The sequence below is a fragment of the Diospyros lotus genome, chromosome 12 (genome assembly GCF_014633365.1).
Source record: "Diospyros lotus cultivar Yz01 chromosome 12, ASM1463336v1, whole genome shotgun sequence".
NCBI lineage: Eukaryota > Viridiplantae > Streptophyta > Magnoliopsida > Ericales > Ebenaceae > Diospyros > Diospyros lotus.
In genome coordinates this window covers 7,171,375-7,186,018 of record NC_068349.1, presented here as the reverse complement: position 1 = coordinate 7,186,018, position 14,644 = coordinate 7,171,375, and the positions used below count along the sequence as shown (strand labels likewise).

Below are 14,644 nucleotides of genomic sequence, written 5' to 3'. Positions count from 1 at the left end.
CAAAATCTAATAAATGATATAAATTATAATGATGATATGTCTCATAAATGATAAAAATTATAATGATGATGTATATGTATATATGTTAAATAATATATTTATAAAACATATATGTAATATATTATACATGCATATATTTTGTAATCATAAAATAATATATTTATAAAATTATGAATAAATTTATTAAAATATTTATAAACGAGCATATTTTCACAAGCTAATCACGAACTTCTAATCGAACCTGCTCACGAGTCTCTAATCGAGCTAGCTCGTGAACTAACGAGTCGAGCTTTACTGAGCTCAAGGTCGGCTCATTTACAAATCGAGCTTCAAAGTTAAGCTCAATTTCTGCTCATTTACCTTAACGAATGAACTCGAACGAGTTTTATCGAGTCGAAGTCAATGCAAAGCTCACGAACGGCTCGCCTCATTTGTGACCCTAAGTCAATGCAAAGCTAGTAATGGAGGATTTACTGGATAGAGCCAGCGAGGAGGAAAAAGAAGTTAACATTCGTTCTAACAGACTTGGCTGATCGTTCAGGCACCATTAAGGAAATCACTGGAAAGAAAGGTCTAAGAAGGATGAATCAAAAAGAGAAAGCAGGGATTGGGTGAAGAAGTGAGGCCAAATGCTAAGATTTCTTGGGGACGAGAAATCTTTTAAGGATGAGGAAATGTCATGACCAGCTTGTTATTTTTATTTCTATTTTTACTTATTTTGCAAAAGTAGTTAGTTATTGCTTTTATTATCTAATTATTCTTAGTTATGAAGTGATTTAGGAGATTATGTAGTAATTAAGGAACAGTTACTATTAGGGGAGGAGTGGTAACTGCTCTATAGAATTGTGGGTTGCTTATATATATACCCATAACCCTCATGGCTGAGGATATAAATGTATGAATTATGCAGTGTTCTAAAAGGCTGCCGCCTAGGCGCTAGGCGGCCCTTGGCCACCACAATTAAGGCCAAATCAGCCCCCCTAGGCGCCGGCCTGATTAATGGGGCTCAATCGGCGCCTAGCCGCTTGGGTCTCATGCGGCCTGGACTTGTCACCGTCTGGGTCATTCACTCTCTCTCGTCGACACGGCCTAGACTTGTCGCCACTTGGGTCGTTCACTCTCTCTTGTCAAATGCGACCTAGACTTGTTGCCTTGCTCCTTGTTGCTTACTATGCCATCTTCATCCTTGCAGCAAGTTATAGCAAGCAGCAAGCATCATCTTCTTGTTCTTGTTGCTTGTTCATCTTAAATAACATCAAAAAAAAAAAAAATTAAAAAAAAAAAAAAAATTCCTAGGCGCCCTAGACGCTAGGCCCCCGTTGGGTGCCTGACTAGCGCCTAGCGCGTTTTAGAACACTGGAATTATGAAGTTTATTGAATTCTCTCTGTTCTCCCCCAACTTCTGTCTATTTTTCTCCCCCCATTCTCTCAGATTCTCCCCTCATCTCTATCAGTTCTCCCTAATTTCAATCTGTTTCCCCCCTCAATTCTTATTATTTCTCTCTCAATTTCTAGTTTTATCTTCTAAAGAAACATCAGTTAGCACTAGGGCCCCGACAAAATCAAACAAGAAAATTTGAATTACCACAAAGAAATCTGTCAACAAATTGCACACAAGCACCTGATTTAACAAGTTTAGCACATAACCCCAATCTTACCATATTGGAAACTGATTTAACAAGTTTAGCACAAAGAAATCTATGTATCAGAGCCTTGATTTAACAAGTTTAGCACCTGAGTCAATGAAGTCACCACATAACCTCAATGTTACCATAAATGCAATAGCTAAATTGCATTCAGATTAGACAAGCAAGTTTTTTATATTAAGGAAGATTATTACATTGAGAACCAGTCTAACTGCAGTCTGTGATAGAGTATTGCAGTATGTCCATCCACCTCCTCAACTAAGCTACCATATTGGAAACTGCAGTCCCACCTACACAACACACAGGAGAATGCCACAGCAAGAAAATCAACAAAAAAATGTAGGAAGCATAAATAATATCATAATTTAGTACACCAATCAAATCTCAGACCTAAGAGCTATGAAATCACCAGAAACAAAGTTGAATTTATTATGGCCATCCACTGGAATATATGCCCAAATATCAAATTTTCAAAAAGTTTTAGATAACAGTCTACCAGGACAATATCTCAAAACAAGAACGTATGGAGAAAATTCACTGTGACAATGTGTCTTTCTACCCTCAAACAAGTCCATTAAGATAATAGACTTATACTCAACAACCAAGCCTCAGGGTGGCATATCAGGGATAAGTAATATTTGCCCCCACCCTAAAAGTGAAATATCATGGCATATATACATATATATATATATACACTCTAACTAGGGGCAGTGTACATGTGCAATGCCTGTGATAATTTTGTGCCTAAATAAATACTAAGAACTATTAAATTAATAATTGTTCCATTATAATGATAATTTAGAAACATAAAAATATACAGAGAATATGGGGATTAAGTAAATTATTTACCACTATATGAATGTTGAATCAATTATTCATCATTAACTGAATTTTGTATTTAATTTATAAGCGTTACCCTTTTGCTAAATAAAGATACTGTTGATATGTTTGCCTCGAGTTAACCTAGAAGATCAGTGAAGGCAGTGGCATAAAGCGGCTAAGGTCTAGATAGGCGGTTGGAAATTATACCCTAAATGTAATTAGTGTAAGTTTGAGGGTCAAACCGAAATTATCTAAATTCCAATTAGTTTCATTGGGATGTCTGCCCCTATTATAAATAGAGGGCAAGGGGTAGCCGGTTGGTACGATTTTCTCATTCTATTGAAATGAGTGCTGTTTCGTTCTGAGAGAAAAGCTAGTGTTTTGAGATAACTTTGTAATCTTGGTGAGCGAAGGTTTGATGTCAGCGGGTATAGAAGAGAGAGATCAAGAAGCTGTTGTACTGATAATTCTTGGCAATAAAAGACTGCTCTTAGGGGTGTTTGACTGTTGGATGTAGGGTTGCATCTCTTGCAATCCGAACTAGGATAATCACTGGCTTCTTGTTTGGTTTGATTTCATTTAATGTTCTGTTCTTTCAATTCTCTTCATTTCTGTTTATGTTATCTCTTATACTGTTGATACGAGAGTGGGTAAGAGATTGAGAAAGATTTGTTTTGTCTATTATATGCCTAATCCAGTGAGTCTAATACAACAGATACCTTATGCCCAAAATCAAGGTTTTAGATTATACATGGAAAAAAAGGGTTATTTTATGTATAATTAAGCTTGATGGGTTTCACAATAAGTCGAGATGTAACAAGATTGAAATAAATAAAATCATTCTAGACATTAATTATGGAAAAGCCAAAATAAGATCCTAACAAATGCACAGTAGGTAGAAAATTGCGGTGAAAACATCAATTATATGAAATACTACCAATCTGTAGATTCCACCCTTATTTTTTTTATCCTAAATAACATAACTATGAAAACTTATCTCATTAAAAATTGAAAGATTCATTAAATAAGTCCCAAAAATCTTAAAATATAAACTCACCAAAACTTCTGAAACTTAGAACAAACCAGTTCAATATATATATGTTTGGACATGATTTCAGGCCCAACAAAAAGAATTACTTGACATGTTTTTATCATCAGGAAGCAATTTAAAAGCCAGTCAGTCAGACTACTGATATACACACTGTCAAAACAGAACCAATATATGATTGTAACTTTGCTCATTTAAGTATAACAAATTACCCTTGTTATAGAGAAAGTCGCCTACTGTATAAACATATTGTGTACCATTTCACACTGACATTAGAGGCTCTAAATCTTTAATGGCACCATTTTCAACATTTTCCAGCTAATGAATAACTTAATTGCACCAAATTTTGGAAACAGTGTGACAGATTATAACAATAAGGCCACTAATTCCGTATCTAATCTATGAATAATGGGTGCCAGGTTCACAGCATATCCAAAATCCATAGTTCTAAACAAACTCAATAACCAAGAGCTGACAACTTTTGAATTGCTTATAAGGTCTAGTCACTGAAACATACCATAAAAAATATACCAAAAAACATCTTCCTGATGATAATTGCCACATTAAAATCTTAAAACTAACAAAAGAGAACTCACTCAAACCGTGTTGCATCCATGCTCATAACAAGCTCAAATATTTCTTCACATGTAGCCTCCACAACCCCTACAGCCTTCATCGCTTTACTACAGCTTTTGGGCTGCATGAAGAAAACCTTACATGAGGTGTATGCCCTGAAACAACAAATTGCATATGCGAATCAAGCTATGCTGCTGCAACAAATCAAAGAACAACTCCATACGAGTAAATCAACTTCAGGAGGCTCTTCAAAAATGCGAAGTCCTGCAGTTAACCAGCAAAAAAAAAAAAAAAAAATTCAATAACGGGGACTGACACCACTAAGACATGTTCAAAAATTAAATTATCCCAGCTTTCACTTGACTAGCCTGTTATGAATTAAGATGCAGCAAGCATTCAGATGTGAAATAACAGAAGTACAAATCAACTAACCATTTTGGCATTGAAGAAGACGCCAATGTTTTCTAGAGAATGCTTGATTGCTGGTATTCTGGTTTGACAAATCTGAGTCTAGTCCCATTGTCCAGTCAAATATCGATTCAGGAGGACCTAAAAGAGGACACTGATTAAGAAATGCAGCCAAGGATTGCACTAAATGAGGGCACAAAAAAAAAAAGAATAGGAGCAACCATTTCCAATAGTTGTTCTCCGCATCAAATTTGCATTAGAATCATCTTCATCCTCTTGCACACTAAACCTAGAGATTAGAAGTTAAAAACAAAAAAAAAATCAAAACTGAAACATGTCGTATGAAAAAAGTGCTATCAAGAGTCATTATAACAGAAAAATAAGAGTGCAACAAGAAATAGTTGTGTCCCCAAGAAACTGAAACAATAAAAATAATACAAAACTCCAATCATGGATCATCTAAGAACATTGTCATTTTTTCATAAAAATCTCCAAGCTATAATTCAGCATTTGGGGTCAATTTGGCAACTTCTATGAGTAAGACAGTGCAACGGAGGCATGAGGGCTTGTTAAGGAAGCCAGTGAGGGCCAACCCGACATTCAAGAAAGGTGTTCCTTGCTCTCTGAATAGTTCTAAAAATGCCTACCTGATTATTTTTCTTTTGATCTTTTCTTTCTCTTTTTTTAAAAAATTTGTGGGATAAAGTAACAGTGAGGGCACATCAGTAAAGAAACCCCCCACATGCGCACACACACTTCCTTTCTCCTCCATAGTTTATCATTATTGATTAGCCATAATATGATAATTCTTCAATCCATCTGCCAACCTTGAGATCTGCATGAACCCCTTTCTTACTTCAACTTTACACACTAAAACCATCATCCAATGTCATAGTATACAGATCAAACGTCCACCTTACAAAGTGCTGTCCTAAGTCAACTCTGGGAATACAAGACATGACCAGGACAGGAACCCATCTTAACTTGCTTGTGCCACAAGTGTTCATTTGGAGCAAGGGACCCAGACATCCTGGCAATAATTCTGCAGGTTCATCTAAGTTCACCTATAATTATCTGCATTATATTGACTCTGAGCCACAGCATTGATATTAGGAATTCATTAAAGCAGTCCAAGTCCAACTCCCGCTTGTAGGACTCTGCATAGAAAAGCAACAGTTTCATTTTTAAGCTTTCAGGAGCAATTTCAGGTTCCACTGTGCCATTATTTTCGCAAGCTTTAGCATCCTCACTAGAATATGATAATGTGCTTTGGTTGTTTATGCATTTAACACACACTCACAATTTTAACAGATAACTTCTGCTCCAACAAATGTTCCTCCCCTCTAATTTCTCTAACAATTCCATGCCCCAAAGCTCCACTGACTTCAAAATCAGAGCAGACTGCAATCGATAACTCTGATCCTTTTATGGTAAGTAAAATAGGATTATTATTATCATTATTCATTACCCCAAGACACTAGCAATTGCTAATATTGACACCCTATTTCACAATCAACATTTCACTGAGGAAGAAAATGACCTCCAGCCATGAGGGGAAGGAGAAAAAAGAGTTTCTGTCAGAGTGTACATGGATTGTCTAATTATTATGACACTGGCATCAAGATTGCACCCACCATTACCAACCATTAAGCACACAGCAAACAAAATAATTTAGGCACTTACTGGCTTTCATGATCGGAAGAGGAAGATTTCCTCCCATTCTCAATTCCAGATTTGTATTCGAAAGATATGTATTTGTTGCCATTTCCATGTAGTGACCCCTGATGCTGCTAATAATCATTATGTAATCAGTTGCAGGTGTATGCATTGGTAGAATGAAAAGATTATAGACCTATATGCAGACAAAGAACATCATGTGCTCATAGAACAGTACAGGAGGATGAGCATCAGTAAGATTTGCCAAAATACTTTTCACCTTAGTGATTACAAGGTAAAGCAAAAATCCACCAGTGGAATTTTATCTACAGCCGGTCCTGAGCCCAGATAAAGGGGGAGGGTTGCATTAGGTAGCCAGCAGCTAACATAAAACTCATTGGATCAAAAAACAAACATGAATTCTAGACAAAGGGAAATTTAGGATTCATGTAGCCAACCTCACATAGTGGGATAAAGGCTTGATATGCTGTTCTTGTTGTTGTTTGATTATATGGTAAAGCAACACAACAAAAGATGTGAAAAGCCAGAAACATATTTTCCCTTGCACTTAGTTGTGTAATCAACTATTGTCTATTTACATGCTTATTGACTTTGTATTTATCAATTTATTGATATCTTTGTTATGAAGGACCTAGAAGGGGGAATGTAGCCTAAGAAAATAAACCTGATCCATGATAAATTCAATTTTTTCTTTCCAGATAAGAGCCTCCTGAATGTTAAACGCTGCCATCTGAAATACAAACAGAACCAATGTAAATTTACACCAGTCTGCAATATACATATAAATATACAAACATATCATGAAACTTTAAAAAAGATCGGGTAGAACATAATGAAGTCCTCCACATTCCTCCAGACTTCCATTTCCAAAGATGTACCAAATGAACCATAAATTAAGGTCTTTTTTTTTAATTGGCAAGTCGCCCTAAACTAATGTCATTCCAGCAAAGCAGAGTACCACTTGGAGTCTTGGAGTAACAGAAATGGAACCCATAGATTACAGTGAAAGATTCTTTATGGTTCTTGATGTAATTTATACATACATGATGTTACACAGGTCATTTCCCAACAATGTGAGACAGTCCAACTCCAAGAAAATGACAAAGAAAAAGGAAAGAAACTCAAAGTGTAATAACAATCTCTTTGGCTACCACAAAAAATGCTAAACATCCTGCTCGGGTATTTTTTATATAGATAAAAGTTAGTAATAGCAATCTCTTTGGCTACAAAATATTATGAAAAACAGAAAACTCTTTAATTTACTTTCCCCTTGGAATTTGTGTGACCAACAGATACGGTAGCAATAATATCTTTTTCAAATTTTATAAAAGACAGAAAGGATTACATACCGTAATCCGATGGTACTTCTCTCTCTTGTTGTATACAGACAGAACGTAAACCATCTGTGAAGGGACAGGCAAACCAAAAAAAGAAGCATTTAGCAAATGCCCATGAAGATAAACATACAAAATCAAAATCACTTGCACAGAAATCAAAATTGAACACAGAAAATTTGTTTGCCTCCAAGACAATGATCGCATGGCAGTGTTTCTGAATATATTGAGGGCATAAATTACTATGCTTATATGTCAGATCAAGAGAGTCAGGGTCCACAGCTTGGGACGAAGACCTGTTTTCAGAATTATAACAGGCACCCAAATAACAATTGCCTTTATCAGACTACAATCTCATTAAACTTTGATCCCATGAAAACTTAATAATTTATCAACATACCAATATTAAGTAGCAATTCAACACAAATTTAAAGATAAAACAGAAAAATCAGGACATGGCAACTCAACCCAATCCAATGAAAGAAATTAAGAACGAAAAAATCATTACCACATGGTAACAAGATCATAAATTTTAAACAACCATACAAATCTCAGCTTTACTAAGTGCAGAATAAATCATTTTGTTGCCTACAAGTCAATTATTGTGGGGATAGACACTTCATTTTTTTTTATTTTTTTTTTTTGGCTGAAAGATGGATAGAGACTACTATTGTTAAAGGTATTATTCTTTATCACAGTCAGTCCCAAACCAAATGAAGAAGGAGAGTTGCATTAAGTAGTTGACTTAAAAAAAGGGTGCCGCCCAATGCATGAGGCTCCTTGCTTTAAGAGAGTCAAGGATATGTCATATTTATACATAGCATTCCCCGTGCTTTTTTTGTGAGGATGTTTCCACAACTCAAACCCCTGACTTTCTAGTCGCAAGGGAGAACCTTACTCTTGTTAGGTAGCCAACAACTAGCATAAAAATCGTTGAATATTCTTATTATGGGTTCTAGACAATATATGTTGATAGGGATAGATAGAATGGCCTAATGCTACTGTGGATGAAGAGATGAGAGCACTTTTGGAAAATAAAACATGGGAAGTGGTTGAGTTTCCCCAAAGGGAAGAAAATTGTGGGTTGTAAATGGATATTCTCTGTAAAGTTCAAGCCTGTTGGGGAGATTGAGAGATACAAAGCAAGATTGATGGCTTAGGGTTGCACCCAAACATATGGGATTGATTATGAAGAAATGTCCTGCACTGGTAGCCAAGATGAATTCAATTAAGGTACTTCTATCTCTTACAGTTAATCTAGACTCGGAACTTTATCAAATGGACATCAAGAATGCATTTCTAAATAGAAACCTAGAGGAAGAAGTGTTTATGAGAATGCCCCCTGGAATTGAAAAAGGTGATAACAAGGTATGCAAGCTTAAGAAATCACTCTATGGATTAAAACAATCTCCTAGAGCATGGTTTACTAGATTCAATATTACATTAAAGGGCTTTGGATATATTCAGGGACAAGTTGGTCACACATTGTTCACAAAACAATCAGCAAATGGGAAAAGAACTATCCTAATTGTATACATGGATTACATTGTACTTACAAGTGATGATTATCAGGAAATTACGGCATTAAAGGCTCACTTGAAAAATGAATTTCAGGTTAAAGATTGTCAAGCTCGGGATCTGTTGAAGGGCTTCCTTCCGTAATTCCGGAAGAAACAGTTTAGGCGGGAAGAATTTAGAAGGAAAATAGAGAGAGAGAAGGAAGGGGCGAGAGAAACGTGAATGAGAATGAGAGAGAAAGGAATCTGTGGAATAATCCTCACATGACTTCCCCATCCTCAGCTTATCTTCATTTATAAGAGAGCTACATAGCTAGGCGCGGCAGTTAGGAACTGCCCATGCACGCGCCTTTGAATTACAGATATCAGCTATAGGGTTATTACAATACTGCCATTATCCTTCTAATTACAGCATTACCCTTGGTCTATGACAATTCCCGCCCCTTAAAATATTTCTTGTCCCCAAGAAATTACAGTAGACTTGTAATTCTAGGAAAACGCTGCAAAAGGTCAGGGAGATATTCCCATGATGCGTTATCCGAGTGGAGATTGGACCATTGCACTAGAACTTGCGTCAGGGGAGCCTAATTCTGGCAAATCACGCGTCTGTCCAAAATTGCCACTGGCTCGGCGGTGGTCTCGCTGGCTTCCAATGGAGTGGGCAGTGTCGTGCTGGAACTATCAACTGGGCCAATTGATCTTTTCAGTAGGGAGACGTGAAACACAGGATGGAGGCCCACTCCCTTGGGTAATTGGAGGCGATAGGCAACCGGTCCTACCTTTACGACGATCTTAAAAGGCCCATAGAATTTAGGACTGAGCTTAGAGATTGGTCCTTTGTAAAAAAGGTGTTGTTGGAACCGTTTCACCTTTAAGTAGACCTCAGTTCCTTCCTCAAACTGTCTCTCTGTGCGATGCTTATCTGCCAATTGCTTCATCCGCTGACTGGCGAGGACCAATTCTAGCTTAATAGCTAGTAGGGCGTCTTGTCTGTCCTGTAGGTACTGATCTGCTGATGTTTCCTGAGGGGAATAGTGCATTACAGCTGGGATGATGGGTGGCAGGTACCCAAACAGAGCTTCGAAAGGAGTTCTCTTGTGTGCGGTATGGTAGTTGGTGTTATACCACCATTGGGCCAGAGCTATCCAACAACTCCAGCTTCTGGGTTTGGACACACACAAGCATCTAAGGTAAGTCTCGAGGCATTGGTTGACCCCTTCAATCTGCCCGTCAGTTTCTGGACGGTAGGCCGAAGAAAGATGCAGCTTAGTGCCTAGTCTTTGGAATAGGGACTTCCAAAACTGGCTGGTAAATACTTTATCACAATCAGAAATTATTGCCTTAGGCAGTCCATGGACTTTGAATACTGAATCCATTAGTTTGCGTGCTACTTCCGTGGCTGTGAACGGGTGGGCCAACGTGAGAAAGTAGCTGAATTTAGTTAGCTTGTCTACTACCACCAAATGAGTGTCAGCACCTTCAGATTTTGGTAAGCCTTCGATGAAGTCCATTGAGATTATTTCCCAGGCTTGTGAGGGTATTTCCAAGGGTTGAAGGAGGTCGGGATAAGGAATTTGCTCATGTTTGCACCGTTGGCAAGTGGTGCATGCTGTAACAAATTTGGTGACATCTTTTTTAAGGCCCTTCCAGTAAAAAAGTTGCCTTACCCGTCGGTAAGTGACGTTGAGCCCAGAATGTCCCCCTATGGGGGAGTCATGCAAGCTCTGAAGTATCTTCTTCTTCAACAATTCGTCTTCTCCAATCACCACTCTGTTCTGGAACCGCAATAGTCCCCCTTTTAATTGGTAGTTAGGATCATTAGTGGCCTGTGTGGAAAGCCTGATAAGTAGTTCTTGGATCCAGGGGGTCTTATCATAACTAAGGGTAATGTCCTGCACCCAATCTACCACCACCACCGAGATGGCCTGATAAGCGGCTGGCTCCTCTCTTCGGGACAGAGCATCGGCTGCTTTGTTTTCCTTTCCTTTTCGGTATAGAATGGTGAAGTCAAAGCCCAAGAGCTTGGTTATGCCCTTCCTCTGTAACTGGTTGTGTACCCGTTGTTGAGCTAAGAATTTGAGGCTCTCGTGGTCCGTCTTAATGGTGAATCTTCTGCCCTCCAAGTAATATCTCCATTTCTCCACTGCCATTAGAACGGCCAACAACTCCTTGTCGTATATACTTAAGCCCTGATGTCTCGGGGCCAATGTGTGACTTAAATAAGCCACTGGTCGCCCTCCCTGGCTCAACACCGCCCCTATACCTGTGTCACACGCATACGTTTCTAAAATAAACTCTTTGGAGAAATCGGGTAGAGCCAGTGTTGGGGCTTGCGACATTGCCGCTTTGAGGGAGTCAAAGGCATCCTCTGCTTCCATGTGCCAACCAAAATTATTCTTCTTGAGCAGCGTGGTCAGGGGTTTGCTAATTATTCCATACCCTTTGATGAATCGCCTGTAATAACCCGTTAGGCCGAGGAAGCCTCTTAAGTCCTTCAGGGTTCTTGGTCGGGGCCAGGCCTTCATAGCTTCAATTTTGTTAGGATCAGTACTAACTCCTTGGCCAGATATAATATGGCCCAAGTATTCAACCTGTCTTTCTGCAAATGAGCATTTAGACCTTTTTACATACAACTGATGGAATCTAAGGACCTAAAATGCCAGCTTGAGGTGGGATAGATGCTGGTCTAGGGTAGTGCTGTATATGAGGATGTCATCGAAAAAGACCAACACGAATTTGCGTAAATAGGGAGCAAAAATATGGTTCATCAATGCTTGGAAGCGGGTGCATTAGTGAGGCCGAAAGGCATTACCAAGAATTCATAATGCCCTTGATGGGTTCTAAAGGCTGTCTTAGGACAATCGGCTAAGTTCATTCGGATTTGGTGGTATCCAGAAGTCAAGTCAAGCTTAGAAAAAATGGATGCGCCTGTTAGTTCGTCTAGGAGGTCTTCAATAATAGGTATAGGAAATTGGTTCTTGATGGTTAGTGAGTTGAGTTGCCTACAGTCCACACAAAACCTCCAAGTGCCATCTTTCTTTTTCACTAGGAGGACTGGTGAGGCATATGGACTTTGGCTAGGTTGGATCAAATTTCTGGACAACATTTCTCCTATGAGTTTTTCTATTTCAGCCTTTTGTATGGGAGAGTATCGATAGGCCTTTAGATTTACTGGTTCACTGTTGGGTTTAAGGTGAATGGAATGTTCAATGACTCGATGGGGTGGGAGTGGCAAACAGATCCTCAAATTCCATTAGCAATTTATGAATTGGTAAAGGGAAGTGTACCTTGATGTCCTCTGTTGCCAAGGTAGTTTCCCTTGGTGCAGAAAACTTCAATTCTTCCACTGGCCTTAGCCCCACGTCCACTGCATGGATGGAATGCAGTTGTCCCACAGTAGTACTCCCCTGTTCCAACAATTTTTGAATTCGTTTCCCTGAAACAACCCTACAATCCCCTGGCTCTTGACTCCCATGTAAGGTAACCTCCTGGCCCTCCAAGTTAAAGGTTACTTCCAGGGTGTTGAAGTCAAATATTAAGGGACTCACTGTTTTCATCCAGTCTACTCCTAATACAACATGGCACCCACCCAATTTGAGTATTCTCAGATCTGCCGAGAATTCCCTCCCACTCATTAGCCATTTGAAACCCATGCATCTGAGTTGGCCAACCGTCCTGGTCCCGTCAGCTATTAGTACTGACAGTGGGGGAGTCTCCTGGAGGTTGCACTGTAGGTTGTGGGCTGTAGTCTCATCTAAGAAACTATGTGTGCTGCCACTGTATATCAACACGACTATCTTCCTTTTCCGGGCCACCCTTGTCACCTTCACAACCCTGCCAGCTGCTTGACCCTGCAAGGCGTGCATTGAGATCTCCCCACCTTCTTTTTCATCAGGCATTCCCTTATTTCCGTCCGTATCCGTTTCCTCCTCCTCAACTTCCTCCAGACCTTCCATGGTAAGTAAGAGTTTCTTACACTAGTGGCCTTGTCCATACTTTTCACCACAACGGAAACATAGGCCCAGTTGTCTCTTTTGGTCCACCGTGAGATTTCTTGGTTGGGTCACAGGGTGGGGAACCTTACTGGTAGGTCCTCCTCGCGGACTTTGGAAATTTCCTCCCCTGTGATATCCCCCATAGGTATGATCCTCCCTGCTATTTTTAGACGACAACTTATGTCTCCTCGCAAACGTTTCCATCAAAAGCTCGTGCAGTCGAGCTTGTTCCGCTGCTTGTGCCACAGTGGTGGGGTATAACATCTTAACCGTCGGTCTAATTAACTCATCTAGCCCGCTGATAAAACTCGAAACAAAGTACTCCTCATCCAAGTAAGGCTGTGACAATGATAACAAGGACCTTAATTCTTCAAATCTAGTTTGGTACTCCTCCACTGTTCCATTCTGTTTTAATTTGTTAAATTCCTCAATTACATCTGATCTAGTCTTCTCTCCAAACCTTCTGCACAATTGGTTAACAAACTCTGGCCAACTTAAATCCAATCTTCCATGACTCCAATTTTGGAACCAAGCATCCGCCACATCATCTAAGTAGGAAGCAGCCATACATACCTTATCACCTTCTGCGATTCGATGTTGATAAAACACGCGTTCACATCTGCGTATCCACCACCTCGGCCTGTCCCGATCGAAGGCCGGAATCTCCATCCTCAGCATCGGCTGAGTGGAATTAATACTCCCATAATTCCTCTGATGTGCTCCCTCCCCTGTTTCCGTTGGCTCTTGAGGACGCAGCCGATTCACCGGTGCAGTCAATATTGGTGCCGACGTTGATCGTGGGGGAAAATCCGTTGGCAAACTGACATTCAGTTGCCTAGCAAACATGCTCAGAGCTGCCGTCAGTTGCTGGCTGAGACCCGAGAATTCTTCTCGCAGTCCGGTAACGGCCCTATCTAACGCAGTTGTGTAACCCGATCTACTCCGGTGGATTTCTTCCTGTGTATTCTGGATTCCTAACTCCAGTGTTTCCAATCTATCGTCCACCTATTCCTGGTGTTGACGCATACCCAACTCGATCGCGTCCAATCTGACCTCCATCTGCTTCGCTCGCGTACCGTCGGCCATCCTATTTGCCAGGTCGCTGGCTCTGATACCAATTTGTCAAGCTCGGGATCTGTTGAAGGGCTTTCTTCCGTAATTCCGGAAGAAACGGTTTAGGCGGGAAGAATTTAGAAGGAAAATAGAAAGAGAGAATGAGGGGGCGAGAGAAACGTGAATGAGAATGAGAGGGAAAGGAATCTGTGGAATAATCCTCACATGACTTCCCCATCCTCAGCTTATCTTCATTTATAAGAGAGCTACATAGCTAGGCGCGGCAGTTAGGAACTGCCCATGCGCTCGCCTTTGAATTATAGATATCAGCTATAGGGTTATTACAATACTGCCATTACCCTTCTAATTACAGTGTTACCCTTGGTCTATGACAAAGATCTTGGTATTCTTAAATATTTTCTCCGTATGGAAATAACTCAGAGCAAACATGGAATGTTTGTTACTCAAAAGGAAGTATGTCCTAGATTTGTTAAAAGAAATAGGGAAACTTGGATGCAAGCCAACCAGCACCCCTTTGGAGAGAAATTGGAGGTAGAAGGCCACTAAG

At 39.7% G+C, this 14,644-nt stretch overlaps 1 protein-coding gene across 1 annotated transcript in view; it reads right to left on the bottom strand.

Annotated features, from left to right (window-relative positions):
• The window catches only part of LOC127786622 (protein ENHANCED DISEASE RESISTANCE 2-like), a gene marked incomplete at its 3' end in the record, with an annotated part of 46,407 nt that overhangs the window by 22,816 nt on the left and 8,947 nt on the right, over positions 1-14,644 (bottom strand). The window contains 8 exon segments of the mRNA XM_052314129.1: positions 1,841-1,936; positions 4,113-4,213; positions 4,316-4,356; positions 4,525-4,641; positions 4,722-4,789; positions 6,184-6,290; positions 6,842-6,907; positions 7,527-7,580. Coding sequence (XP_052170089.1) covers positions 1,841-1,936; positions 4,113-4,213; positions 4,316-4,356; positions 4,525-4,641; positions 4,722-4,789; positions 6,184-6,290; positions 6,842-6,907; positions 7,527-7,580 — 650 coding nt within the window.